Source organism: Eriocheir sinensis, chromosome 31 (assembly GCF_024679095.1).
Source record: "Eriocheir sinensis breed Jianghai 21 chromosome 31, ASM2467909v1, whole genome shotgun sequence".
NCBI lineage: Eukaryota > Metazoa > Arthropoda > Malacostraca > Decapoda > Varunidae > Eriocheir > Eriocheir sinensis.
In genome coordinates, this window is record NC_066539.1 from 14900897 (window position 1) to 14928099 (window position 27203).

Consider the following 27203-nt stretch of genomic DNA (forward strand, 5'->3'; position numbering starts at 1 on the left):
AGCCAGCCAGCTATTGGGTGCTAGTGGGTTACCCCCGCCGTTTACCCGCCACACGATTCATGACTGAGGCCTCGTCCAGCGCTCAAGAGTCAAAGCGAACCATTAGGCCCCCTTCACACGAGTGGTTCTTTCCTGTGCGGCAGTATGGCCGCGCGGGTGGGTGTCTTAGAAGGCATGTCTTCACATGAGCGGTTTTCCCGCGCGGTTCGTCTGCAGCAGTGCACAGAATACTTGTCAGTTTGTCGAGACGTTTGTTTGTTTGTTCAAGATGGAGGACGTAAAGAAGAGAGTGATCTCTGTGTACCTATATAATGAACAGGGTGTTAAAAAGAAGCGATTACGTAAATGGTGGACCCACCCAATAAACAGTCCTAGGCTCCTTCAAGGAGCATTCTACCATTGTGTTAGCGCCAATAAAATTTTTGATATATATAAATGATAAGCCAGAAAAAGTAAAGATTACATGAGTATGTTTGCAGATGACATCAAACTGCTTATGAGGATGACTGTAGTAAACTGCAGGGAGATTTGAATGAAATACATTAATAGAGATACACTGGCACCTATGAAATACATAAATAAGATATTCAAAGAAACAAATAGTTTTCTGCAAAATAGAGTGGCATTTTACTACTTAGATGGGTCAATATGAAGAAAGTGATTACAACATTGATTAGACCAAGCTTAGAGTATGCAGTGGTTGTTTAGTCATCACACAAGAAAAAAGATAAAAGGAAACTCGAAAGGATTCAAAAGATTGCAACTAAGATGGTACCAGAGCTGTCAAGCCTGTTATACAAAACTAGACTGGAAGAACTGGGCTTACCAACACTGGAAGAAAGAAGAGAAAGAGGAGACCTGATAGCATTATACTGGAATACATGTGGAATGGATGTGTTGGATAGAAATTATTCAATTGAGGTAGAAGGGAGGAGGCAACTAAGAGGAAAGGGGACTTGTTTGAAAGACATAAAGATGTTCAGTTTTCCATACAGGAGTGTGGATACATGGAATGGACTAAACAAAGACATTGTTTAAGCAGGCAGTGTCCATAAAATGAAGGAAAAGTTGGAAAAATATAGATTGGGAGACTACTATCTGAGCTTGAGCTCAGACCTGTATACTACAAATAGGTAAATACACACACACACACACACACACACACACACACACACACACACACACACCACACACAAAGTGGCAGATCCAGCTTCAGGTGAAGGGGGGTGCTGATATACAAGATGGGCACCATGCCATATATATATATATATATATATATATATATATATATATATATATATATATATATATATATATATATATATATATATATATATATATATATATATATATATATATATATATATATATATATATATATATGGCACCCATTTTTTTATTACAAATACAAATACAATAATGTTAGCAATTTTTTTTATTTATTTTGTATGTTTATTATTTCTTTTATTATTATTATTATTATTATTATTATTATTAGTAGTAGTAGTAGTAGTAGTAGTAGTAGTAGTAGTAGCTATATTAGTAGTAGTAATAGCAGGGGCGTAGGAACCTCCTAAAAAGTGGGGGGCAAAGGACAAGATTAATTTGCCAAGGAATATAAAATATGTGCTTAAAAACACAATATCTGCCGCAGCAAATTTTAATAGGTTAATTGTCCTTATACAATGATATATGCCATATTTCTCAGTTGTTTCAGTATTATTATTATAGCTGACATATGTAAAAACCAATGAACATTTGCACATGTACAGTAGAGCTAGGGATTAAACTTAGTGAACTGTCCAAAGAACTGAAGTGTACGATTATTCTTTTTGATAAAATCTATGGCAATCTGCTTTATATCGAGTTCATCTGTTAGACCTTTATGGGCATGCAGGAGCAAGACGTTATTTAGTCTATTTTGACACATAGTGGAACGAAGATAGCTTTTGATCCTATGAAGAGTTGAGAAACTCCTTTCTGCTATGGCTGTGGTTACTGAAACGATAAGGTAAATCTTTATGAGTTTCATTAGTTGATAGACCATAGCAGCAGCAACAGGATTATTTTTCAGTAACTGCAAGGCATCAATTACTGTAGCTATAGTAGTCGCTTTACTAGGACCACCAACTTCTCCAACTTTGCACAGTGGTTTTAGCATGGCAAGTTTTTTTTTTTTTTTTTTTTTTTTTACGTTGTTGCCTATTGCGCCGGTAGGCATCTTCCTGGTGGGGCCTGATGGTCGGCCCAAGGCTTCTTCCAGGTGGGGCCTGATGGTCGGCCCAGCCCGTTCTGGCGCAGGCGAGTGTTTATAGTGGCGCCATCTTGCATGAGTAAGTTTCTTCAAGTCAATGTCTAGAGTAGTTTTCAGTGAATCTGGTATTTCTCCTGCATCTCCATTAGCTGATGACTGATGTTACTATCATCATTTCCATTTCATGAAATATGTTGTAGCTGGCACTCTGAAATCGATCAATGAGTTCACAGTTAATCAAATTTAGTACTTCATAGTACTGTGTGCAGTAATATTTCTCAATATCTGATGGGAAGTGTTCGCTGCACAGCCATCATCAAGTCTTTTTAGGTACATGTCTCTTTCTTGGTAACTTTGGTTTTTCTATTTCCTCTATGTCTCTTGCAGCCTTCTGAACATCTCTGAAGAAAGTGCTGAACTTTGGTAGCATCATGAAATGAGATCTTTATTGCTTGGAAATTTACTGATAGTGTCTCTGAGGCTGCAAAGACCAAATGCCCCAATTTCAGACCAAAGAATGTTGAAAATTTCTCCATTTTAGCCATCTGTCCACCAGCTCGACAGGAGTATTCATCATTGGTAGTGGTGTTGATTTCTTCCAGGGTTTCCAAAAGAACTTGGTAGTTTTCAAGGATGGAATTAAGTGAATCAGCATGGACTGTCCATCTGGTTGGACATAAGGGCTTGAGATTTCCAGAAACATGTGGGCCAGAACTTTCCTGCTTGTATTTGAGGAGACCTTCTCTCTTGGGGGAAAGCTTTATGAGCTGTAAGATTTCCTGTGCCAAGTCAAGAGCATCTCTAACTGCTGGACACTTTCGAGTGACGTCTTGTTTACATTTGTAGCCCTATCCATTAGAGATACACAGGTCTAGATAACTTCAAAAGTTGTAAAAACGTGCCAGCCAAAGAGGAAAATAAGTTTTTTTATTTTTTATCAAGACGTACCTTTTTCATTTTAGGTCTGTGGAAAACCCCCGTCCTTAAATTTTTCTTATGTCAAAAAAGAGTGGGGGCAAAACGTCCCCTTTGCCCCCTCCCTGGAAAAAGTGGGGGGCAATTGCCCCCCTTGCCCCCACGGTTACTACATCCCTGAATAGTAATAGTAATAGTAGTAGTATTGTTATTATTATTATCATTATATTTAGTAGGCCAGTAGTAGTGTTCACAGGAATGATACCCCCCAGATCTCAGTGAATCTTTGAAAGGGCGCAATTTAGGTCCTAAGGGGGGGGGTCGCCCCCTCCCTCCCTCCCCCCCCAGGATCTGTCACTGCACACACACACACACACACCTAGAAGTCTAGAAATTGTGAAGAAAACGAGAGTGAGAATTAAGTGATAAGTTTAACGTGGAGGAGGAGAGGAAGAAGGTGGAAAGGAAGGTAAAAAAAAATCCAAGATATCGATAAGCAGCCCGGCTTGACGCGCCTATATCACAGGCTACGTGGGTTACTGAGTGCCTATACTGAGACAGTGGCTGATTGTAAGGCTAATAATATTCTCCTGTCACTTTACGGCACATTCCAACGGCTGGTGACCAAATTATGGTAAGTATAAGGGCGTAATGGTGGGTTGGCGACACCTGTTGATGTAGACACTGTCTCTTATTTATTTTCCCACAGCACGCTGGCTGCTGGCTCCCTGCTGGCTGTTAGAGGAAGGTGTGCAGATCTGGCACAAGTGTGCTCAGTTTCAGTGGACGACCCGTATGGCTGTGAAACAGAAATACAAAGGAGAGCGTGTGCTAGCGTTTGAAAAGCGCGGCGAAAACAGGGCCAATAATGACGACCAAATCTTAGGTTGTTGGGACTCTATCAAGGGACTCTAGAGGTATACCGATGTGATAAAAATACCGTTACCGGTATACCGAAGTGCTGATGATACCGGTAATACCGAAACTAAATTATCGGTATTCCGATATACCGGATGCCGGTGCACATCCCAAGTACAAGGGTATCACCATGCCGAAGTGGAAAGCTTCCTTTGAATCTGATCGCACTTATCACACCGAGTGGGAATAAGAATTACGAAAACATGTTTTATCATTAGTTTAGTATTGAAAAAGTGAATCTGGTACTAAAAATTTAAGTATCTGGTAGCCTGTTAATAACTCTGTCAACGCTGGTGCCGTTGCAAACATCTGATCAGACAAACAACAACAACACGGCTCACTCAAAAGCTCAGCTGGATGGTGACACAAAAAAACAACACCTGATAACAACTACCACTGACGGGGCTCTAGAGGCTGTGGCCCCACAGCCTAACTAGGTCCATAAAATACCCAAGAAGAAGAAGAAGGTTCAGGATTCTTCACACAACAACAGCCACAATTTCACAGGCCAACCCTAGAGGACCTGCTGGGCAGCGACACTCCCAGCCCCGACACAGCCTTCCAAGCCCTCAAGTGTACGCAGACCTTCCTGCAGAAGTCGGGGCAACTCGATAGGATCTAACCATCACACCGGTGACAGAACGACAACCAAAAACAACACCGGATAGCGACTACTACTGACGGGGCTCTAGAGGCTGTGGTCCCATAGCCTAACTAACCCCATAAAAAAAACAAGAAGAAGAAGAAGAACAGCCACAATCAAGCAGCACTACCAAGGCTCTAGAGACCGTGGTCCCATAGCCTAACCACTCCCCTAAAACACTGGAAGAAGAAGAACACGGCAGGTAGGTGGAGGAGCCGCGGTGGAGAGAGTACGTGCCTGCCTTAGCTTGATTCTTCAATTCTCTTGGACCTGGACGAATAATGCGCAAGGCACCTGTATAGGTGCATAACACGCATATTTCTCTCGCTGACAAACTTTGGAACAATCTTCCTTTGTCGGTATTTCCTCCTGCCTGCGACTTGAACTCTTTCAAGAGGAGAGTATCAGGACATCTCTCCTCCTGAAATTGACCTCTCTTTTGGCCACTCCTCGTAACTTTTATAGGAGCTGTGATTTTCGGGCTCTTTTTTTTTCATTATTATTATTATTATTATTATTATTATTATTATTATTACAGTATTATTTTTTTTACTGTTGAGCCGTTTTCTTTACTGTAAAAAAAAAAAAAAAAAAAACTTCCTACCAAACCTAGCACTAGATCTAGCAAATACCAGTTGGCTAGCACAATAGCATCCCACATCAACAGCCCCCTCACAATATTCCTGCACCGGCTCCTATAGGCAAATATTTACTGGAAACGATCATAGTTGAATGAAACATTTACAGTAGGTAAGAAGTTGTAGCAGAGGTGACACTGGCCACTCATATAACTGATGAGCAGGAGGGTAGAAGGTACAGGAACACCACTCTATCTGTGGTGGAACATAGAACATTTGATTTTATTTCTTAATGTAAATTTTGAGATGACCAACTTAACTTACAACTGACCTATTGATCCCGAACCCCATCTTAACTTAAGGAGTGTATATACTTGTACTGTATGCATTTTATCTGAAATATCTTGTTGACAAGAAAATTCTTTTACATGTTCCAGAAAGTAATGACCATTACCTATGATGGTATCTCACCTAAGAGGGAGTGCTGGTACCTTCCTGCTGGTGGTAACCATCTTTGCTGTATCTGATGAGTCTACAGATGATGGAGGATGGTAAGAAACTATGTATCTGAATTTATTAGAAATATATATATATATATATATATATATATATATATATATATAGATATATATATATATATATATATATATATATATATATATATATATATATATATATATATATATATATATATATATATTTAAGAGAATTTCTCTAATAAATTCAGATATATAAAACTATATAAAACCGGTTCAGATTAATAGCATGATAAAAAAAACACTAGTAAAATGGCTTAAAAATTAAAAATTATTGGATAAAAACACTAATGAAACTACATAAAACCGATTAAAAATTAAAGATACAGTAATCACTCGCCATATCGTGGTTCACTTATCGTGGTCTCGCTATATCGCGGATTTTTAAATTGTATCGTATCACGGATTTTTTGCTATATCGCCGGATTTTATGGTTTATAGGTATTTTTATATATTTATTATTTGAAATCATTTTGCAGTAAAATAAGCATTTTCTAGCATAAAAAATAAAACTTAAGAAAATTTGAATTTTATATGTTGTTAAAATTACGTTAAAAAGTGTAGAAAGTGTTAAAGAGTACAGGGGGTCGTCGACTTACAATGAAGTTCCATTTCTAACGACGTGTCGTAATCCGATTTTCAACTTTCGATTTTCTGTCGTGGCCTATTGCGCCGTTAGCCTTTCCCCTGGTTCACTCCTCCCCAAATCCTTTCTTTCTTCTCCCTCTCTAGAGTCCCCGTATTTTTCTACTCCCTTCTTGTACGTAGAGACTTCTGGATGGCGTCATTAGAAAGAGGAAGACTTGGTGGTTAGTACAAAACCCATCTTATTCACTCGTGCAATGTAGGTTAAGTGTAGAGAGTGTGTGAATACAGGGGCAGTTTACGGGTTTAGCGCGGGAGGCTGGTCCAAGCGGTACCGAAAATACAGCCACCCCCGGTCCTTTAGGGATTAAGTCACCGTGCGTGACGCCGATGACGTAGACGTGATCCATACATGGCAAAGCAGCGCGAAAGTCGGGGCAATAATGTGCGAATGTCGGGATGGTAAGAATTTAGGACTAATCGCAAAACTCGAGGATCACGAAACTCGGTAGGGTACTGTAGGTAAATATAAGTAGTAGGTAAATACCACGAGGTTGATAGTGTAACAGCAAAAGCAACATTTTTGCACAGTGTAACAAATTCTGTCAAATGAATTAGCCTGTCATTATTTACTCTTTATGTGTTTTGCAGGATAACACATCCAGGGGACAGATTAGTTCAACCAGGACCCTGTAACATTGCTCAGGAAGACAAGACACTCAAGCAGGATGACTTTCTTGAAAGGTATATTAAGCTACTCTACTTGTATCTAGTATTTTCAGTTTAAATACTAAACTGTATATTGATGAAATGCAACTCCCTTATACAGCATTTCTTATATGGTTTTATTTATACAGACGTCCCTCAAATAGTACGGTTTCCAATAGTTCAGTTTTGGTTTTATGTGGATTTTCTGAGAAGATTTTTTAGGATTTTTAAATTTCCCGACGAGCAGGAAATTTGAAAATCCTAAAAGATCTTCTATGACAATCTGTATAAAACCGAAACCGAACTATTGGAAACTTTACAATTTGAGGGACGACAAGTGGTATTAGACCAATTGTATTTTTGGGCGAGGTGGTTTTAGACCAAATTGCATTGGACCAATCGTACCTAACCCGGTGCATTTTACTTACACGTGCTTGGTGTTTTCAGATATGCCTACAATCAACCAGTAGTTATCAGGGGAATGTCTGATAATGAGGTAAGTTACCAGTGTTACGGCTGGGTCTTTTCCCTCGCCTTTCTTTTTTTTTTTTTTTTTTTTTTTTTTTTTTTTTTTTTTCACTGACACGGTGGGGTCAACATCATGGCCTGCGGTGTGACCCTACGTTTGTGCTGGTATTTCCGCCCTTGCCGTCCCAGCACGAGTTTAGACCTCGCCTCCGAACTGGAGATTTCCGGTCTGGGGAGCGAGGCCTAGTAACCACCCGGGTTCTCTGGAATTTTCCGCCCGCCAACCTTTGTTTCCCGCGCTTGGGCATAGTACCTCTCAGCCCGCCCGACTGACTACCGTGCAGCCACCTAGGTTCGATGTTGCCATAGAACTATTTTACGAGTCATTTATATTTCTCCTGTGCATTATTAGGTATTGAAATACCCATGTATAATTTCCTTTTATGTTTAGATTAGCAAATGTGTTTATTGTACTGTACCCTCTCGAGTTTCGCGCTGTCCGAGTTTTGTGATCCTCGAGTTTAGTGCTTAGTCCTAAATTCTTACCACCATGAGTTTCGCGTTGCTTTGACATGTTCGGGCCACGTCTACCTACTGTCGGCGTCATGTGTGCTGCCTTAAAAGGCAGTGTCCAACCATTGGGGTTATGGGCAACCGCGGTTGCCTGTATGCCCAACCGGGAGCGAGTTGTTGGTTGTCCTTATGAATGGAAAACGGTTGTGAGTATGAGTGTGGATACATGGGTACTGAACGGCTGCATGTAAACAAACAGACGGCGGCAGTGGCTGAGGAATGAGGAGCAGTGGAAGATGGCCCACCAAGAGACTCGTAAAATGGACTGGCAGAGCTGCTTTGCTTATTACTTGATTAACAAGATAAGAGAACACCCCATGGTGTGGAACCACAGTCCAAAAATCTTTTTTATCGAGTCTATGAAAACTGTAAGTCTCCCGGGGTTGTTTTCCTTTTCTTCTTCTTCTTCTTTTGACCTGTAATTCATGGCAGCAACAGTGAAAAGTAATAGTGAAAAATAGCAAAAGGGCATAGAGAAGCAAAATCAGGGAAAGAAAAGGACAGAAAAACACCTAAGTTCAAGGTGAAGCGTATAAAAGAACCTGGTGTTTGAGGCCAAACCAACCCAGTTTTTGTTTTTGTCTGTTTTTTTGTAACTTTTCCCAAGGTTAAGAAGTATCATCATCCCCTGTCTCTTATCAAATAGAAGAGGATGTCTGGTAAAGAAATTTTAAAGATTATCGTTGCTCACTATGGAGAAACCTTTATAAATTAATTTCCTTTGCTTTGTAGTTATTCCAGACTTTGACCAGGAGAAAGACCCTGTTGGAGGGATATGGACACATGACTGTCCGCCTCAGCTCTGCTAACAGCTACAGCTACCAAAAGCAGGACACCACCCTTCGCCATTACTGCAACAACTACCTTCACCCACAGAGCCTCAATACCCTTGGCAATGGTAAGCCAAAGAACACATGACATTATACAGTACCCTCCCAAGTTTTGCGCTTGCTTCGTTCCAAAGGTATAGTGCTAAATTTGAGGATCACGAACTGATCAGGTATTGAAAACAATGGAAAAGCGCTTATATATATGGAGAAACTGACTTTTTTTCCACCTTAGTCCCTTGTTACCGTATTTCCCGTCATATAAGACGCACTTTTTGAAAAAAAAGAATTAAAAAATAAGCCTGCATCTTACACCCCGATGGTTAGGTTTTGGTAGGCCTAGGGGTTATTGTTACTGGTAGGAGACCAACGCCCAAAACACCTCCGTTTGACATAATACAGTAATCCCTCGCCATATCGTGGTTCACTTATCACAGTCTCGCTGTATCGCAGATTTTTAAATTGTATCGTATCGCGGATTTTTCGCTATATCACGGGATTTTGCGGTAAAATAACGATTTTCTAGCCTAAAAAATGAAAACGATAAAAATCAACGTAAGTAGAAAGACACCTAAATAAGCACCTACGTCATTATATTATAATTTATAATGGTCTAGAAATAATACAAATAACAGCCAAAGACCACACATGATTTTTTTCACAATTTCCCTTTTTCATATATTTAGAAAAACGTTTTCTATAACTAGTTTTAAGTTTCAGAATATAAAGATCACAATTTTAGGAAATCCTGTTGAAAATAAGATAATTATCATATGTAAGTTATTATTTGTTGATTTTCAGAAACCTTTTACCTCTTTGGTGACAATGCCCATGAGGGGTGGGAAGACCTGCTTGAGATGTACAACAAACCTCTATACACCTTGCCAGGCCACCTTCCAGCACTGAGTTTTGGAATAGCTGGTATGAAAAGTGATTCATGTTATTTGTTTAACGTTTTAGCTCATTGAATATAATATGAAATCAGACACCTTTTTGATAACAAAGCACTCTTCAACTCATAACTACAAGAGGGGCTACATGCCAAAGTACAGCCTTCTAGAGGCAATAGCAAGGCCACACTAGATGAAAACGGCAAGTGTCTGGAGTTCGTCAAAATTGCTCGACAGGATTTACTTTTCAAGCTTAAGCAACGAAACTACTGGGAGTAGGGAAATGTTATGCACCATATTGGAAAGCACATTGGCAGGGCTAAATCATTTGTTAAATAGGTATTTTGAAATTTTCAAAAAATGAGCAGGCTTCAAGGTTGGGAACTCAAAAATAGTTTTTTTTCAGTAGCTTTTTGCAAATTTATTTGATTTCTTTCCCTTTCGAGTCGGTTTTCGAGCCCAGTTGCTAATTAAAAAAATATAGCCCTTTCATTTTGCCATCGGTTGATACCAAAAACTTTTCTGTAGCCCCAGAAATAAAGGAGTTATGGTGATTCGCACCAAAGTGGTTGATTTTCCAAAATTTGCGGCTTAATGACAAGGCTGGGGCAAGTGTATGTTCCATGGTATAGGGTTCATTGATACTATCCATACCACCCTCTGTGCCAAGTAACCAACAGCATGGCTTCACTGTGCTGATGTAGAGTCGACTTACTTCACCACAAGTCGGGGCTGTTTATTGGACCTCAAAGAAAAGACTATGGTGAAGCACCAATAGGTGTTTCAAAAGGACATTCTTGCAGCGTGTAATGATTTTGATTAAGAAAATGTGATTCATTTCATTGAGGCACTCAGGTATCTCTTGCAACTTTGTAGGATTTCTGTAGGCATGGAGATTCACTTGACAAGGATCAGTAGAGTTGTAGGGTGTGTGAGACATGTTCCCATATTATGATGGTGATTGAAATTTCATTATTTTTTGTAAAGTTTGGTAATTTCACCATGATAACAACCCCCCTATCCACAGGACCTGGCTCTGGTGTACCCTTTCATTTCCATGGTCCAGTATTTGCTGAAACAATGTAAGTATAGTGAGACATACTGCAATAAAACAAGTACTGAAACTGGTGTACCAAGAAAAAAAATTGTACTTAATACATGTAAGTTAATTGTTTTGTTTGCAGCTGGGGAAGGAAACGATGGTTCATATACCCTCCTGATGTTAAACCAAGCTTTCACCCCAACCACACAACACTGCATTGGTTGAAAGAGGGCTACCCAAAAGTTAAAGATGATCTGAATCTTTATGAGTGTACACTGGCTCCTGGGGAGGTAAGTTTGGAATATGAATTAATAGCATCATCATTTGCCAAGTAAATTAAAATTATTATATAAGTATATTATACATAGGAATACATAGGAAGAACAGACACCAGAAGACCTATCGGTCTATGGCGAGGGTGTCTGTTTACTACCGCTACTACTAGTAATCTACGTGTGGTAGGATAGGTTCTACTCAACCACAACTAGCACTTAGCAGTTGGTTATTTTTATTTAAGTGATCACTGCTTGCTTGTGTTTTTTTCACATTGTAACATATTCAAATTATTATTCAAATAAGTGATGACATCTTTATTTTTGCACATGCTGAAATATTAAGATTTTTATTCAAGTAAATGATTATTGCTTGTGTATTTTATATGTGGTAATATATTCAAGAAAATAGTGTTAGATACAGTAACAGGAGTGATTATTTAGGTATAAAGTATGGAAAAATTAGAAAATGGAAGCAGCATGATATCATGGATGCTCTTTTGAATAAAACAATGTAATACAAGAAAATTCTTCAGGCAGATAGTGGCAAAGGAAGAGAAAAATAATATAAAAAAGTAAGATAGAAGGTAAGGGGAGGTGCCACCTATTGTTAGTGGAGGGTACATTAATTTTATTTCAATTGTTCTAAGGTATTTTTTTCTTTGAGGACTCGGGTAAATGCAATAAGATCTGCATGTATCAACATAATAGCTTTTGTGCTTCTATATGAAAAAAAATTACAAACAAAATTTATTACTTGTAAAAAAAGCAGAGCTAAAAACGTTAATGGGGGCCAGCATGTTCACTCAATATGTACGATATTGGATAGTCTTGCTTATGGCATCACTAGTTAAAAATTGTCCGTTCAAATTTTTAATGTCTCACTGTTCCTGCGCAAAAAAAATTACCATAATCAACCATTTGATGTGTCCCATAATTCTACCACTTTTTTACCTTCAATAAATCATGTCAGCAGTGTTTTTTTGTTTATAAAAAAACCTGACGGACAATTTTTTTACCATCCACTCGTCCTTCAGCAGATGTTTGAGTTTTTTTATTATCTTCACAACTAATGGAGTTAATATTCTCCAAAACACAAAAAATGCACTTTCGAGATATCAGCTATTTTGTGTGTAAATGTAGTTAACGTACAAAGTTATGATTTTTAGAGAATCTTAGTGGTAAAATACAACTTAGATACCTATGCAGTTATATTTATGAAGGTGGGGTAGAGGACATAGGTGACATAAGACCTGACCAAGTGATAGGGGTCTTGCTGCCTTCTATGTCAGCACCAACTACGAGGCTTAGGTGCTTCATCAAATTCGCAAATTCACTATCATCATGCAATACTAGGTAAATTAACCCTTTTAAAATGGATAATGTTCTTTTAGTTTGATTTGGCACTGCAAATTAAATGAATTCCTTGTTTAGTTACCACAAATTTACATTTGTACATTAAATAACCGTTAGATTATGCTTCCCTCCTGGAAAGGCACAGGAGCAATCCAGTGACATAATACAGTAGCAGGATGTTTATACATCATCAGATGGAAGAGGTTAACCAACATCTTCATTCTTTCATCCCTTGTAAACTCTGGAACAGCCTTCCTTCATTTGTATTTCCTCCTGCCTACAATTAGAACTCCTTCAAGAGGGGAGTACCAAGACACTTCATCTAAAATTGACCCTCTGTTCTGGCCACTCGTTCTGTACTCTTTATGTTGAAACAGTGCTTAGCTTTGCTTTCTGTTTTTGTTACCCTTGAACTGCTTCAATTACTGTAGTAAAAATGTAAACAGCAATTTTAATACCAGCTGTTATAATTATAGTAAAATCAGATATCATCCATGTAGATTTCACCTAAGCTGTCTTATATTAGTGCAGTGCAACGAATCAATGGAGGGTTTACTATAGTAGAAACTAACATGTATATATCCATTTGTTTCCTTATTTAGTAGTCCATCTTTTTTAGTACTCTATGTGCAGTCTTCTCACGAATGATAAACCCTTTTTTTACAATTATATTTCCTAATTTCAGTATTCTGTTTCAGATCATCTATTTCCCTGACAAGTGGTGGCATGCAACCCTCAACATTGACAGCAGTGTATTTGTGTCCATATTCTTGAGTCCATAGTAGGTCAACTTCCTCTCTACTTACATTGGAATGGATGTTCATATGGTAACATAGAAAAGCTTAAGATGGTGCAGACAAGACACAAGCTTGTCGAGTCAGGTCCAGGGTTAATTTCCAGCAGGTTCTCCGTGTGGGTGCCTGGAACATCCTGACCCTCTCAGATGATCAGTGGTCAGCCAGTCCTACCAGGAGGGACTTGGGATGGATAGGGCAGCTGCACAGGGGGACCCAGGAATGTGGACGGCTAGTGAGTGAAGCGACTTGCCCCTGGACGTATGCTCCCCATTAGTTAGTTAGTTAGGAAAAGTGGGTCTCTCAGGTGTGGAGATGCTATGATTGGGCAGTACAACTGTAATTTGTGATATTTTATATTAAGATTCTCTCTCTCTCTCTCTCTCTTTCTCTCAACATGACTTTGAGATGTGGCAGCAATCAAAGGGTACCGAGAGTCTGGGTGCTTCTCTTTGAGTGTTGCTGCTGTGATGGATGGATTTAACAATACTTATTGCTGTAAAACATTATCGGTAGCAGTTGGGGAAGTCTTTCTGTTACCTACATATCCCTTCATTGCCTGACCCTTGCCTGCAGGGAGAGACGCTACCTCCTGAATGTCACGAGCCTTGATATACTTGTCATGGGCCACGTGGCTAACACACTACCCAAGTTCCATCATTGCAAAGGCACTTTTTGCTTCCTTTCCATTACCTGCTTGCAGTAAACTAGCATATGGAGAGAAAATTAGTGTAAACCAATTATCTGGGGGTGGAGGGGGCCCTGACTCCATTACTCGCTGTGCTGCTCTCTTTATTGTGTTAACACACACACACACACACACACACACACACACACACACACACACACTATTGCTGTGCAATTCCAAGGTATTATGAAGATAAGTCATCAATAATTAAAGTTCAATAACATTTAATTTAATTTAAATATTTATTGTTGATTTAAAAAAATAATACAGTAAAATACTAAGGCCATGTAAACGTGTTTCATTTTGCTTGAGGGTCAAAATAGCTAGGTAGGTTTATGGTACCCATGAAAATGAACATTTTGCAACCTTATACATTAGGCTATTAAATAAAGATGGACTTATAACTCAACCTAGAGGAGTTTCTAGCTGAAGAGCCTTCACATGAGCAAATAGTAACCTAACCTATCACCGCTGAAATAGTAATATTACCCTGCATTTTAAAACCTCAGAAACGAGTAATAATAATATGGAAACGGTTACCAGTGATGATTAGCAAATGCAATCTAAGCAAATAATGTGTTAACTTTTAGAGTGAGTTGGGTGTGATTCTAGTTTTACCAAGACATATGACTCACCAAAAGCTAGCTTCTGTTCATCTAAACTCTTGTAACATGTCCATCTATTAGACTGTGGCCTTGATGAGACTGTGAAATATCCATTGCAAGTCTGTAATAACAGCTAGAGCCATAAGGGCCACAGCTTCCCTCATCAGCTTCGATGTCTGGACCTGGGGTGAACGATTGTTTCACTCCTTGTAGCTGTGCCTCTCTCACAAGACACACAATGGCAGTGTGTGTCTTGCTGTCATGACTGATGGTTTCCTCCCAAGACGACGGACTGTTACTTAGTTTAGTTTACCTCTCTCTTCTCAGTGGCCTTGCAGTTAAAATATACATTTTGTGTTCCCTCTGTGTCATGTTGCTACAGCCAAAGTCGTGTCATGTGAAACAGTGCAGTGAAAGGTGATGGTCTTAGGAGGTGGAAGCATGCGATGGAGTGAAAGAGTACTTTGGAGTGGTACAGGGAAAAGGAAGCCCCGCAGTGTGTCAGCTGGTATGATGGAAGCCTGGGTGGTGATCTTCTCTTCCAAGGTCGAGTGCAGTGTATGAATGTGAATGCAAGAAATTACAGGTGGTCTGAGTCCCGCACCAAAGTGTGTCAGATGTGTGACAGGGGTGTGGATGAAACTGTCGTGCATGTGATACTGGTGTGTGGGAGGTACCAGACCCAGAGGGAAAGGACGGAGGTGACGAGGGTGGCACCGAGTGAGATGGGCTGGGATGTGAATGGGAGGATTGCAAGGACAGAGACAGGGAATGGATGTTCTTGTTGTTTTGGGCCGCCAGCAGCGTGGGCAGGTCAAAGGTGGGCGAGCGGAGTCCATATGATGACTGTGACAAGGAAACATTAGAACATTTTATTTTAGAATGTACAGGATATGATGATATAAGAAACAAATTTAACGTACAACTAACTTCTCATAACACAAAAAATAATAGCAGAATCACTACTTTTTGATGAACAAAGAATCAAAGATATACAAGAAAAAGAATATATTAAAACTATCTGAAAAACAAGACAGAAAACTCAGGAACTGCAGCACAACTAAAGAAACGTGGGAGCCGATGCCAAGGTTTATCCCACGCCTACTACTGAAACTGAACGTCCACGGCGCGGAGTTGGTGTCTTAACGCGAGTGGTGGCGTGGGCAGTGCAGCAGGGGGTGCTCAATGGTGTCCTCGCCGATCCTGCAGCAGGCAGTGAGGGTCGGGACGAGGCGCAGGCGGTGGAGGCGAGCGCCGAGTCGTGTGTGGCCCAGGCGGGGACTGAGCGTTGAAGCAAATGATAGAATTATAGAAGCCATGAAGAGTTTCCTGGAAAAGACGTGGTGTGTAAGAAATAGGGAATAGGATGATTTGTAATGGATACTGCTTGTTTTATTTTTATTTTTACAGGTTGTGCCGATATGAAGGCCTGATGACTCTCCAACGGGTCACCTGTACAGCAAGAGCAAGAGCCGTAGGGACTGCTAAATTTTTTTGTCGCATCTTTCCCTCCAAGATCTATTGCTCTTACAATGTTCTCACACATGAAATAAAGCAGACAGACTGAATTAATTTACCTTTGGGAAAAGGTAAAACCTTCCGAAGGAATTTCATGCAGATCTACAGCTTTAGGATATAGGCCTATGCATTATGATATGCTACCAGTAATAGCTAATAGTAATGCGTATTAATATATATAAAATATATATAAAAATAATAATATATATAAAAGGAAAAAAAAAAAAAAACTGGTGTTATTATTTCCGTCACTTTCCCGGAGCCTCGGCGAGCAAACAGCTGTTGCTCTCATGGGAGCGTGACATCCCCAGATCGTGGCCGCCTGGTGTGCTCGGAGTCGTCCTGAGGGGCTGCAGCCTTGCCATCTGGAAAGTGACCAGGAAAGTGCGGAAGTGAGGCAACACAGGACGGTGGACTGGTGAAATATAGTGCCATCTGCTGACTGGCACTTCTCGACCCTGGCTGGCCCTGAGGCACTTTCTCGGGAGTATTTTTCAACCATGGCGGACAAACTTATGTTTGACGGCCAAGTGAAAGATCTCAAGCTAGGTGATACTTTCAATAAGAGCTACAAGGATGGAGCATTTCACACCATTCGATGTGAGTAGCATAACATCACCTGTTGATTGACACCTAAGGTCTGTGCCCCTGCCGATGGTTTGTTTGGACGAGGCAAGGTCATGTTTATGTTTGGGTAAAGATTCATCTTGGATATTATCTAACAAACCTGAGCAGTCTGTTTCAAAGATATAAACTTTTCATTTCTGGGTGAAACATGATACTTTGATAAATGTCCCTAAAAATGACCAACTCAGTGGCAGACAAAGCTTTTTCTTTGGTGAGGGTTGAAATTGGTTTTATTAATGTGCTGATGTCTCATCTCATCTACTTCAACTGCTCTTCTGTTGTTGTATATGTTTTACTAACCTTCAGACCTTCAAGAAGTCAATAGAAAAGAATGTACGGTAGAGATCAAAACATTTGCGAAAATATCCACAAAATGTGTGTTGGAACCTGCGGTGTTGCTGCCGACAAAGCCCATAGGCAGACTAGGTTAGGTTAGATTTAATTTGGTTAGATTTGTCAAGTTTATTTTTTATGATATATACACGTGATATACTTCACTCTGCGCTGTTGTTGTCACTGATGGCAGAGTAGGCTACAGTGATGATCTGCGGTTTTATGCCGCCTGCAACCGCATCAGTTCCCATACACATAGCATGGCTAGTTTCACAGTTGTTTTGATCTCTACACTCTTTCCTCTTAATGTTTGGGAGGTTTGAATGTTAGTAGAATACATATATGGCAAAAGAAGAGCACCTGATTAAGTAGGAAACAAGATAAATCGGCGCCTTAATAATACCAATCTTTACTCAGGTAAGTTTTGATGTTTCAAGTTTCAACCTGATAACTATTCCTGTCAAAATTCTCTAGTTTCTTGAATTCTTTCCCCTCCCCATAACTAGTGATTTGCCAAAAAAGAAAGCAAATTGAAAAGATACATCAGTAATAACCAGAAATAAAAATTTTGTCCGTAATTCAATACTTATAACCATGATAGAGTGTGTGTGTGTATGTGTGAGACTGGCTCAAGGTCACTACTTGGCTGACCACACTATGATTATCGGACTTTTTCACTTTGTTTCAGACTTGATTTCGTTCGTGTCACACGCTCAAAGTCACTTTCCAAGTGGGTTGGCCCCTGGGGGCATATTGGCCTGGGAGAGGCTACACTGACTCACAAGTTGACGCTCTGTACCCATATGAGTGTATAGATGTGCATGGGAGCGTCCTTTCAATTGCGATTAATTTAGTGTAATGTAATATTTAGTGTAGGTGTTTTTTGAGTGCATTACTAGTGCTCTTTGCCCTTAGAGCCCTGATACAGCCAACTTAATATGCTCTGCAGACAGGCAAAAACACACTACTGTCACCATCTTTCTACTGGGTCATAGAGACCGATTTTCCATTTTCATGTTCACATGGGGTTGGTTGCACAGTGCTTCCATCTAGCAAAAGCCGGCGTAAACTCAAAATCTGCCATGTTGGCCCCCTCGAGCTCTAGACGTCTCATATGTAGGTAATTAAGCTGTCACAAGGCCATGAGCAAGGCACACTTATTAGCTTCTGCTGAAGGGAACCTTGAATTGAATGACACCACCTTTTTGCCTTGCAACTAAAAATCACTCATCAGCATTCATCAATTGATTAAACCTAACTATTGCGCCTCTGCAGTCTAGTGGTTAGCTTTCCTAACTACGAATCTGCTGTCCTGGGTTTGAATGCCGGTCTGGGCAGTCAGCATTCAGCTCACTCTGCTGTTCATTCTTCCTTTTGGGATAGTTGATAAATGGGTACCTAGGGAAACTTTGGGAAGGTAAACAGTGGTAACCTGTATCTTGCACTGGTCCTGTGTTGGGTTGATGGGTTTTCTCCCACCACAGACTCTAAGGGAGCGAGGAGCAGTGGAAATTGGCCAACCAAGAAACTCGTAAAGTAGACTGGCCGAGCTGCTTTGTTTACGTTGTGAATACAGACAACCGACCTTGGACATATGTGATGCACACCCAGAAAAGTTGGAGCTGCTGGTCACCCATATCACCAATGTAGTTGGAAGAAAAAGGCTCAGTGTGACACCAACACCTTAAAGGCGTGGTCACACAAGCTAGCTTCTCGGGAATTTTCCACCAAAATTATCTCCTGACAATTTTCTGCTTCGAATTTATCCTCAAGTTTGGTCACACAGAGGACTGTTGCATTCTGGGATATAGCAGTTGAAAAGCAAAACAAACAATGGATTCAGACATTGCAGAGTTTGCTTTGTGGTGTTTGCTGAAGAAAAATAAAAAAAGGAAAAAAATGCATGTGTTGGAGACAAAGGGATTACTCCAGGCTTATCTAGCTTCGTGGAACTCATTGTGGTACTGGAATAAACACGCGGATAGCTACTGAACCGATCAGCTGATACGCTTTTCTTCTTGTCACTACAACTTACCGACCTCACGAGAAAATAACCGACATGCTGGTGACTGAGTTTCTGACTATAATTTTGATGAGTTTCACATGAAATGCAGCCGACTTTGAATCTCTGTACAAAATTCTTGAGAAACTAGCGGTTGGGTGACCGTGTTCACACGTGCTGGGGCGAGATTCACAGAGATGCGTGCAAATGTCCCACGATAAAAGCTACGAACTAATGATTTCATTATCAACGTTGACTTCAGATTCACAAAGCTTTCATTTCGTCATTGTTAAGAGGCTGCTGATTGGATGAGCGCCATCGATAATGTCATCAGACTTGGCAAATCACAAGCGTGCCCTTGTGATGCTTCCTTTACTGTGAAAAATAAATAAATAAATAGATAATTTGCTTATGAAATTTATCTAAATTCATGTTGGCATTTTCCTCCATAGATGACTTCAAACCTGCTAGTGTGGATAAGCAGAAGATGGGCACTGTGGAAGTGGAGGGTAATCACCAGGTAACAGTGACGGTGCCTCATGTGGAGGGCTCTGGAACCAACCAGACAGTATTCAAAGGAAATCATAAGCCAGTTGCCAAGGAGTGCATCCTGATCATTGACCATGTTACAGGAGAGATTGTGCTTGAGCGAATCTCCCAAGCAATCAGTGTTAAGACTACAAGGTGGGTTACATATAAAAACAGTGTTTACAGAAAGTGCCATACTCCTGTATTTCATCAGTCTTTCGAAGTTTGTTGCAGCTATTTTCTTGTGCAAGACTTGTTATTTGTCATTTGGAATTTCTCCTAAGTATATTATCAGAATGACTGACTCATTTCTTGTGTTGCACTTTAGTAATGATGCTTCAAATGTGCCACTGGCCTCATATTTATAAATTGATGGAGTAGGTAAACACTGGCCACATTTTTTTCATATAGAGTTTTGCAGTATATGTGGAGTCCTGTGAAGGGGATCATCTGGTGGAACTTCATATATCAGCAAATTTTCATGATCTTTTATATGCTATGTATACCTTTACTGAAATGTTCACCACCAAGGTTCATATTATTTGGATAAAAAATAAATAAGTTAGAGAAAAAGCTGTTTAAAAAATGCTATTCTGAATTTATCAATTGTCCTATCATGATTCGTGATGTTATCTGAATCAATTGTTATTAGTTCAGTTTTAACTAATTGAGGTTATACTGTGTACGTGGTTGTCTTTTGTTCTGACTGTAGTTTGATTTTCATAATACTTTTAAATTAGCCATGATTTGTATGAGTTTGTACATGCATATATATTTCCTTTACCAGACCTGAAGGGAGCAGCAGGATTCCAGCCCAACGTCCTACAACTCCTCTGGATCCCCCTTCACGGAAAAACTCCCCACCTCAGAAATGTTCGCCATCCCACCCACCCTCCAGGGGCTCTGCAAACTCCTTGTCACGGCCATCACCCTCCCATGGAAAGTTTTCACCATCAGCCAAAACATCACCCCATGCTAGGTCACCTGCTCCCAGCAAAAGCCCCAACTATTCCATGCCAAACCTGGTAGACCTGGATAATAGTTATATGGACAAAAAGGTGAGTTGGAACATTTTCTAATTATGGTTTTGGTTAAATGCTGAACTTGAAAAATGCAAATGTTACATGAAAAAACTATATCAAGGCTTTGATAATTTAACAAATTAAGTGGTTCCATATTAAAATGACCCCCCCCCCAAAAAAAAAAAAAAAAAAATCTTGAGCAGTTGTGAACTTGCTGACCCAATATATCCAGTCCTTTTTCATTTTTCCCACAATGAGTGGAATGAGTGTACCCACTGTTTAGATGTCTCAGCTGCGTTTGGTTCACCTGTTAGCTTCCACAACTCCCAGCAGTTAGGGGGGGGGTAAGTCAAATCAGAAAGTCAGTCAGCTGATCGCAACCAAAATGGTGCCCCACAACAACAGCTCCATCACAATATTCCCACAGTAGCCATTATAGGTGACCATTTACTACTAGAAACAACAATCATAGTTGAACGAAGCATTCACAGAAGTGACGCTGACCATTTATATAAGCACAATATGTCCTTTGTTTACAAATATCCCCCCCCCACACACACACACACACACACACACTCTGCTACCACAACCCCCAGTGTGACCCGGTGGGTGTTTGGCTACCACTGTCATCTTGGGTTTTACCCTAGACCAGTTTCATATCTTGGTAGGGGCGTACACTACAATAAGAGACCTCACTAGCATCATATGCTCATCAGACAGTAATCCCGTCAAAAGTCAAAAAAGAAAATGGCAGAGGCTTCATGTCCACCACTGACAGTGTCCTTTGTTGTTATGTAGTGCTGGTGTTTGAATAACGTGTTTTAATAATTTTTTCTTAACCCTTTCCTTGCGCGCAGGACGGGACGCGACTATCCCCTTAGGCGCAGTCAGGCAGCCCAGTGGGGGGTCTCTTTTAACCTCTGTATCTCAAAAACTATTCATCACAGCTAAAAAACAAAAACACCATTGGAAAGAGGAGGTCCAGATTTATAGGAGTCGGTTATGTATGCCCCTCTTGCGAATGTACATGCACGTTCAGGGAGTGCGTGCGGGATGGATCAGCCACTTTGAGAAAACTGCGGACATCTCTCCTTCAGATTCTGGCAAGGGAGTATTGCCAACTGCAATATTTACAACTATATGGTCAAAGAATCAGTCGGGTGATAGGTGAAGCTATGCAAAAATGCTGCTGTATTGGACAAGAACATCCACCAGTTACTCGTCCGTAGATTTGCCGCGATGGGCTGATGTGATTTTCCACCAAATTTAGTGAAGAACCCACTAAAATGGCAATCCTGTGTTATGAGAATTAGTGTTGGAACACTTTTATACACAGGAGATTTGAGTACGGGTGGAGCTCGCAGCGAGCGTTTAGCACCACCAGCAAATACGCCTAACGCTCGCTGCAAGCGTTTAGCAATGAAAGGGTTAAATGTAAATAGAACTCATACTTACATGCATTTTGTAGGACATAGTAATGAAATTAGCATGAAATAAGCACAAACACAAACAGACTGCATAGCTGCTAGCTCAGGAGGTAAATTCTGACTGACACTACATGCTTGATGCCACATAGCAAACTTTTTGAACCGTCTGGTCAGATTGAGTTGACATCTCGCGTGGGTAGGGCTTCAAGCACAGCCCTTTTAGATAAAGTCAAAGGCTTATAACCTGCATACTTTTCTATCTTTTACTTGAGGTGGGCTTATTTGTCATAGGTGGTGCTGTAAGGTCATGGCAGACTGAATTAGCTATCCATACAGTAATCACTTGTCAAATTCTCTAAAGTAGACAACAAGCGACTCTCGTCTAGATGCCACGTGTCACGAGACTGTTTATTTTGCAACAAACACCACCCAAAAAAGAATGTAGTTTGAGAGTATAAGTGAATATTTTTAACGGCTTTATAGTTATGAGAGGAGTACGCTGATATACGTTCCATGCTCTTTTCTTAGTTTCAAAATGCAGTGTAATTTTGCCGTTTCTCGGCCACTTCTCGGCTTTCCCATAGCCGAAGCCCAAGGGTTAATGAGAAATGTTCTTCTTAACCTACAACTGCATACCTCCACCACTCCTGCTCAAGACTTTCTACTCTAGTTCAAATCCCTTATGCAACCAAGAGTAAATCAGCATCTTCATTCCTTCATCCCTTTTGCTTGTAAACTCAGGAACAGGCTTTCTTCATATTTGCTTCCACATTCCAGTGAGAAACTCTTTCAAGAAGGGAGTACCAAGACACCTCTCGAACTGTTTTTTAATACCCTTTCCAGATTCTCTTCCACTTTTCCCTTCCCGTATTTTCAATTTTTTGCCCTTCTTGACTGCTTCCTTTAGTGTAAAAAAAAATTGACATCCACCTTATATCCCCCAAGTTGAATACTACAGATTAGAATAGAACTAAAACTTGTAAAAGGTCAAACTTTCTAAAATTTATTATCATTTCAACTCCTGCAGGATGTGTCAGAGTCTTCAAGTGACTCTGACTCAAACAGCAGTTCCTCATCAGGCAGTGACTCAGACTCAGATTCTGAGGTTGAACAGGAGACAGTCACTAAGAAAACTAATGGGCATGGTAAGTATTAGTTGTATTAATCTTGATTTTTGTCATTATCATCATCATCATCATTGTCTGTCTCACAAAACGGAAGAGATTTAACTTTAGAAAAAAATACAGTAATCGTATAATTTTAAAAATACAATAAAGCCTTGCTTTATCGAACTAATTGGAGGGATCCGAACATTTTGCTTATAATCTTGTTTGTTTTATATAGTTAATATATCGATTTATTGATATTATTTTGATTATTAGATGAAGATGATGAAAGATGAAGACAGATTGGAAGTGATTACAGTCAGCAGACACCTGAGACACTACTTTGATTGCGCTTTTGGCTTTGCTGCTGCTTTAAAATGCTGCGCGTACATGTTCAGCGACTGTGTCACCCTGAACCATACTCTGCACTTCCTGAATGACTATATATGCCCCAAACCCAAGACTTAAAAAATTGTTTGTTTTATTTCCATAAGGGTCCATAACAAGAAGGGTTTACTGTATTACCTTATGAATTAGGTCCATACCCTGACAGTAGTAGGATCTTTGGCATTACATGTTATTCATCATACTTTGAAAGTACCTAATGCTCTTTGCCATTAACCCCTTCTTTACTGAATGTGTTTTGATATATGAGCGTACATCACATGAAAACAGCCATGCCACACCGGAACTGCTGTTGATGTACCACGTAATGGATGGCAACTCCTCTGTGTTTTGCCAACAAAGCAGTGAGTGATGTGTGATGTCATAATTCAAATGGCTTGCTCCCTATCTATTACGTAACCTCTTTTACACCAATCATTATTCTTTATTTTTATTTCAAACATATGGCAATAGTAATTACAGTACCCTCTCAAGTTTCGCGCTCGCTTCGTTCCGAAGGTATAGCGCTAAACTCGAGGATCGCGAAACTTGATGTATTGAAAACAAACACTGAAAAAGCACTTATCTGTTCCAACCCGTGGAGATTTTTTTATATTTTATTTATTTATTTATTTTACATCTGGGCTATGGCGCCAGTAGACTATCCATCTGGGCCTGATGGTCGGCCCCGAGCCCGTCATGGTGCAGGCAGCTGTTTATAGTGGCGCCATTATAATTGGCTCATGCTGCCCCCGGAGCTCATTTTATTCCTCCTTTACTCCCTTGTTATCTCAAAATATGTACCTTGGAAAACGCTTGTGATTCGCTGGGAGTCCGATGACGTCATCGCCGGCGCTAACCCGGTTATTGGCCTCACTGGCCGTTTTCCTCTAACCGATGTGGCTACTGGGAACGCCCGTGCACTGGGTGATTTTTCAAATCTTTTTTGAAAAAAAGTGCATCTTAAATGGTGGGAAATATGGTACTTCATCTTGTGCATAAGACCACAAACTTACCAGTCAACCATTGTATTGTTTGTATTGTTAATTAACCTAAGTTCCAGTCTCAAAATGTGTACTTTATACTACTCTGTATGGCATCTTCATTCATACCCCTAATGATGTTTCTTTTTTCAGGGACCATTGCAAGTGGTGACAACATACCCAATGGAAGTGATCTTATTGCTGACTTGGAGTTGTCTTCTGTCTCTGAAGACAGTGACTGATATAGGTAGCCATATGTGTGGATGTTCACCTGTGTCATGTGATCCCTCCTCATACATAATAAGTCCCAACAAGGCTCATAATGCTGATAGATTGAAATTGAAGTAAGATGAGTTTTTTTGAATCTGAACTCTTACTGAGCTATAAGTTAAGAAACTACAAAAAACATGAGGAGCTTGAAGCTTGGTTATAGATTTTGAGAGTTGTGATTAACTGGTAATACACACACACACACACACACACACACACACACACACACACACACACACCAGTGTTGTTAGTCTCAAGATCAGGTTGATGTAATTTTGGTCTTGATCTTGGTCTCATAGCTTTTGGTCCCGAGTTTTGTCTCGAGATCAGGTTAAGACCAGCATCAAAAAGTGCATTGCAGTTTGGGAAGGTAAGAATTTATGATCATACACAGAGAATTGAGAGCATGCATGATATGGCCATTCTTGCAGTGATAATCTCCATTTGCATGCATTTTTTATTAGGGGAGGAAGCAGCTCAAAGGAAAAAAAAATCCATGTCATTGTTATTAGGTAATTAATTGTATTGGTAAGCTCCATTGGGGAGCCTCTGCGGTTCCACTCTTTGGTACCTATGCAAACAAACAGCGCCGCGAAAGACGATTGTGAAATCGGATTTCTTGTTGGTGGCGGTGATCGCCGCTCATTGGTAATGATACCAACAAAAGTAAGTGACTGTGAAATTGGCCATAGGTGCACAAGTGATGTCAAATATCGATATGGAGACAGGACACTGCAAACATAGCACCTTGTACACTACAACCAAGGAACACACACACACACACACACACACACACACACACACACACACTTAGAAAACTCACTGTAGAAATGGTTGTTTTCCTAGAAAACTTACTTTTTAAAGTGAGTGATTGCACAATGAATATAATCATGGATTAAATAGAATTTCAGAACTTGTTGAACATAATGTAAGTGTAAAAAATCACTTTACCACCCCATGGAAGAAACATGCAATTAACTTAAAAATGGCTAACCTAAATTTGATGTTGCCAACTTGCATAGAAAATCAACTATTTTTCATTGTGCTTTAATTATTTTTTGATAACCAATGAATGCACCTTCCTCCATATTGTGTTTTAACATAGAAAATACAGTGAGATTGTACAAGTGAAAGAAGCAAAATTACTAGCAAAAATAGAACTTAAAATATTAATCATTATGCAAGAAAATATTTTTTTTAGAGATTTTGCAATGTTTCCTGTGTCTTTTGATACCAAAATATACATACTGTAGGTACTTTTTTTTATTATAATACCAATCACTCCATTAATACCTCATTTTATGAATTCATTCATTAGGTGAAGGAAATTTCTTACAAAAAGTTACCAGAATGGCAACAGATTGCCACATGTATGATTTAGTGCTACAAGGTTAGAAAGTTACTTTGTCTGTTTTCAGTAAGTGTATGTTTCTCCTGATCCTGCCAAACTCAAGGGGGAACTTTAAATTATCCTGTAAACCTCTAAGGAAATGGCTGTTTTATGGTCATTTTACGAGGACTAATATAGTTATATCAAAAGTAGTTGTTCCTATAGATGACAATAAATAATAAATAAGAAATGGTTTTTTTTTTTCTATGCCGTTTTCTTCTTTTTTGTTTTGCCATAAAAAATATGTGAACCATCTTTGTTTTCATATAATTGTATAATTGTATAATTCATATACATGTTTGATACTAGAGTTTTTACATAAAGTATTGGTTTTCAGTTGTCATTTAATACCAGGGAAAGTAAAAATCACACACACACACACACACACACACACACACACACACACACACACACACACTTACTTACTTACTTACTTTACTGGCAAATAGATTGTTGATCTCCGCCTTGTCTCTCCACGTCCGCTCAGTACCGATACCAGTACTAACCTTCAATCTTTACAATTCCCGCCTGCCTCAGTCCCTCGGTCCAATTGGTAATGACAACGAAGCAGTGTCACTTCACTGGCAGCACCTACTATTGGTATTGGAGTTTTCGTTACCAGTATTACTGGAACAAATTAATAGTACCTGCCCTACCATACCGGCACACTGCCGCAGCTACAACCACAGCTGCTGGTACGTGCCAAGAAGCTGTCCCCTCCAGATGGCCAGCCAGTCGCCTAAGATGACCAGGAGTCCTGGCATAAGCTGTGCTGTCCAGTGGCATAGAGTTACACATAATGGCGTTCGCTGAACAAAAATTTACTCTAGTTAAATATGATGTATGTATAAGTGACAAAGTGGGGTATTCTTGTAATAGTAATAATTATAATGCATGCAAAAATAATATGCCTGTAAGCAGAAAGTGGGAAACAAAGTCAAACCTTGTCCAGGACTCAGGG

General features: G+C 39.8%; 2 protein-coding genes across 3 annotated transcripts; both read left to right on the plus strand.

Moving 5' to 3' along the window:
- The first annotated feature begins 4248 nt into the window (after positions 1 to 4248).
- Positions 4249 to 16330, plus strand: LOC127005933 (jmjC domain-containing protein 8-like). Of its 2 annotated transcripts, XM_050875365.1 has the most exons (9): positions 4249 to 4932; positions 5746 to 5859; positions 7081 to 7173; positions 7585 to 7633; positions 8911 to 9076; positions 9807 to 9926; positions 10923 to 10977; positions 11080 to 11227; positions 13264 to 16330. In XM_050875365.1, the coding sequence occupies exons 2-9, from the start codon at positions 5765 to 5767 to the stop codon at positions 13345 to 13347; spliced, it is 810 nt and encodes a 269-aa protein (XP_050731322.1). In that variant the 5' UTR covers positions 4249 to 4932; positions 5746 to 5764; the 3' UTR covers positions 13348 to 16330. The 2 variants fall into 2 exon arrangements, with proteins under 2 accessions (XP_050731322.1, XP_050731323.1); XM_050875366.1 differs by lacking the exons at positions 4249 to 4932; positions 7081 to 7173.
- Positions 16331 to 16431: 101 nt separating this feature from the next.
- Positions 16432 to 26432, plus strand: LOC127005932 (ELL-associated factor 1-like). The gene is made up of 5 exons (XM_050875364.1): positions 16432 to 16770; positions 19585 to 19816; positions 20448 to 20718; positions 23137 to 23254; positions 24736 to 26432. Exons 1-5 carry the CDS (start codon positions 16671 to 16673, stop codon positions 24822 to 24824), a joined length of 810 nt encoding a protein of 269 aa, XP_050731321.1. The 5' UTR covers positions 16432 to 16670; the 3' UTR covers positions 24825 to 26432.
- The last annotated feature ends 771 nt before the right edge of the window (positions 26433 to 27203 follow it).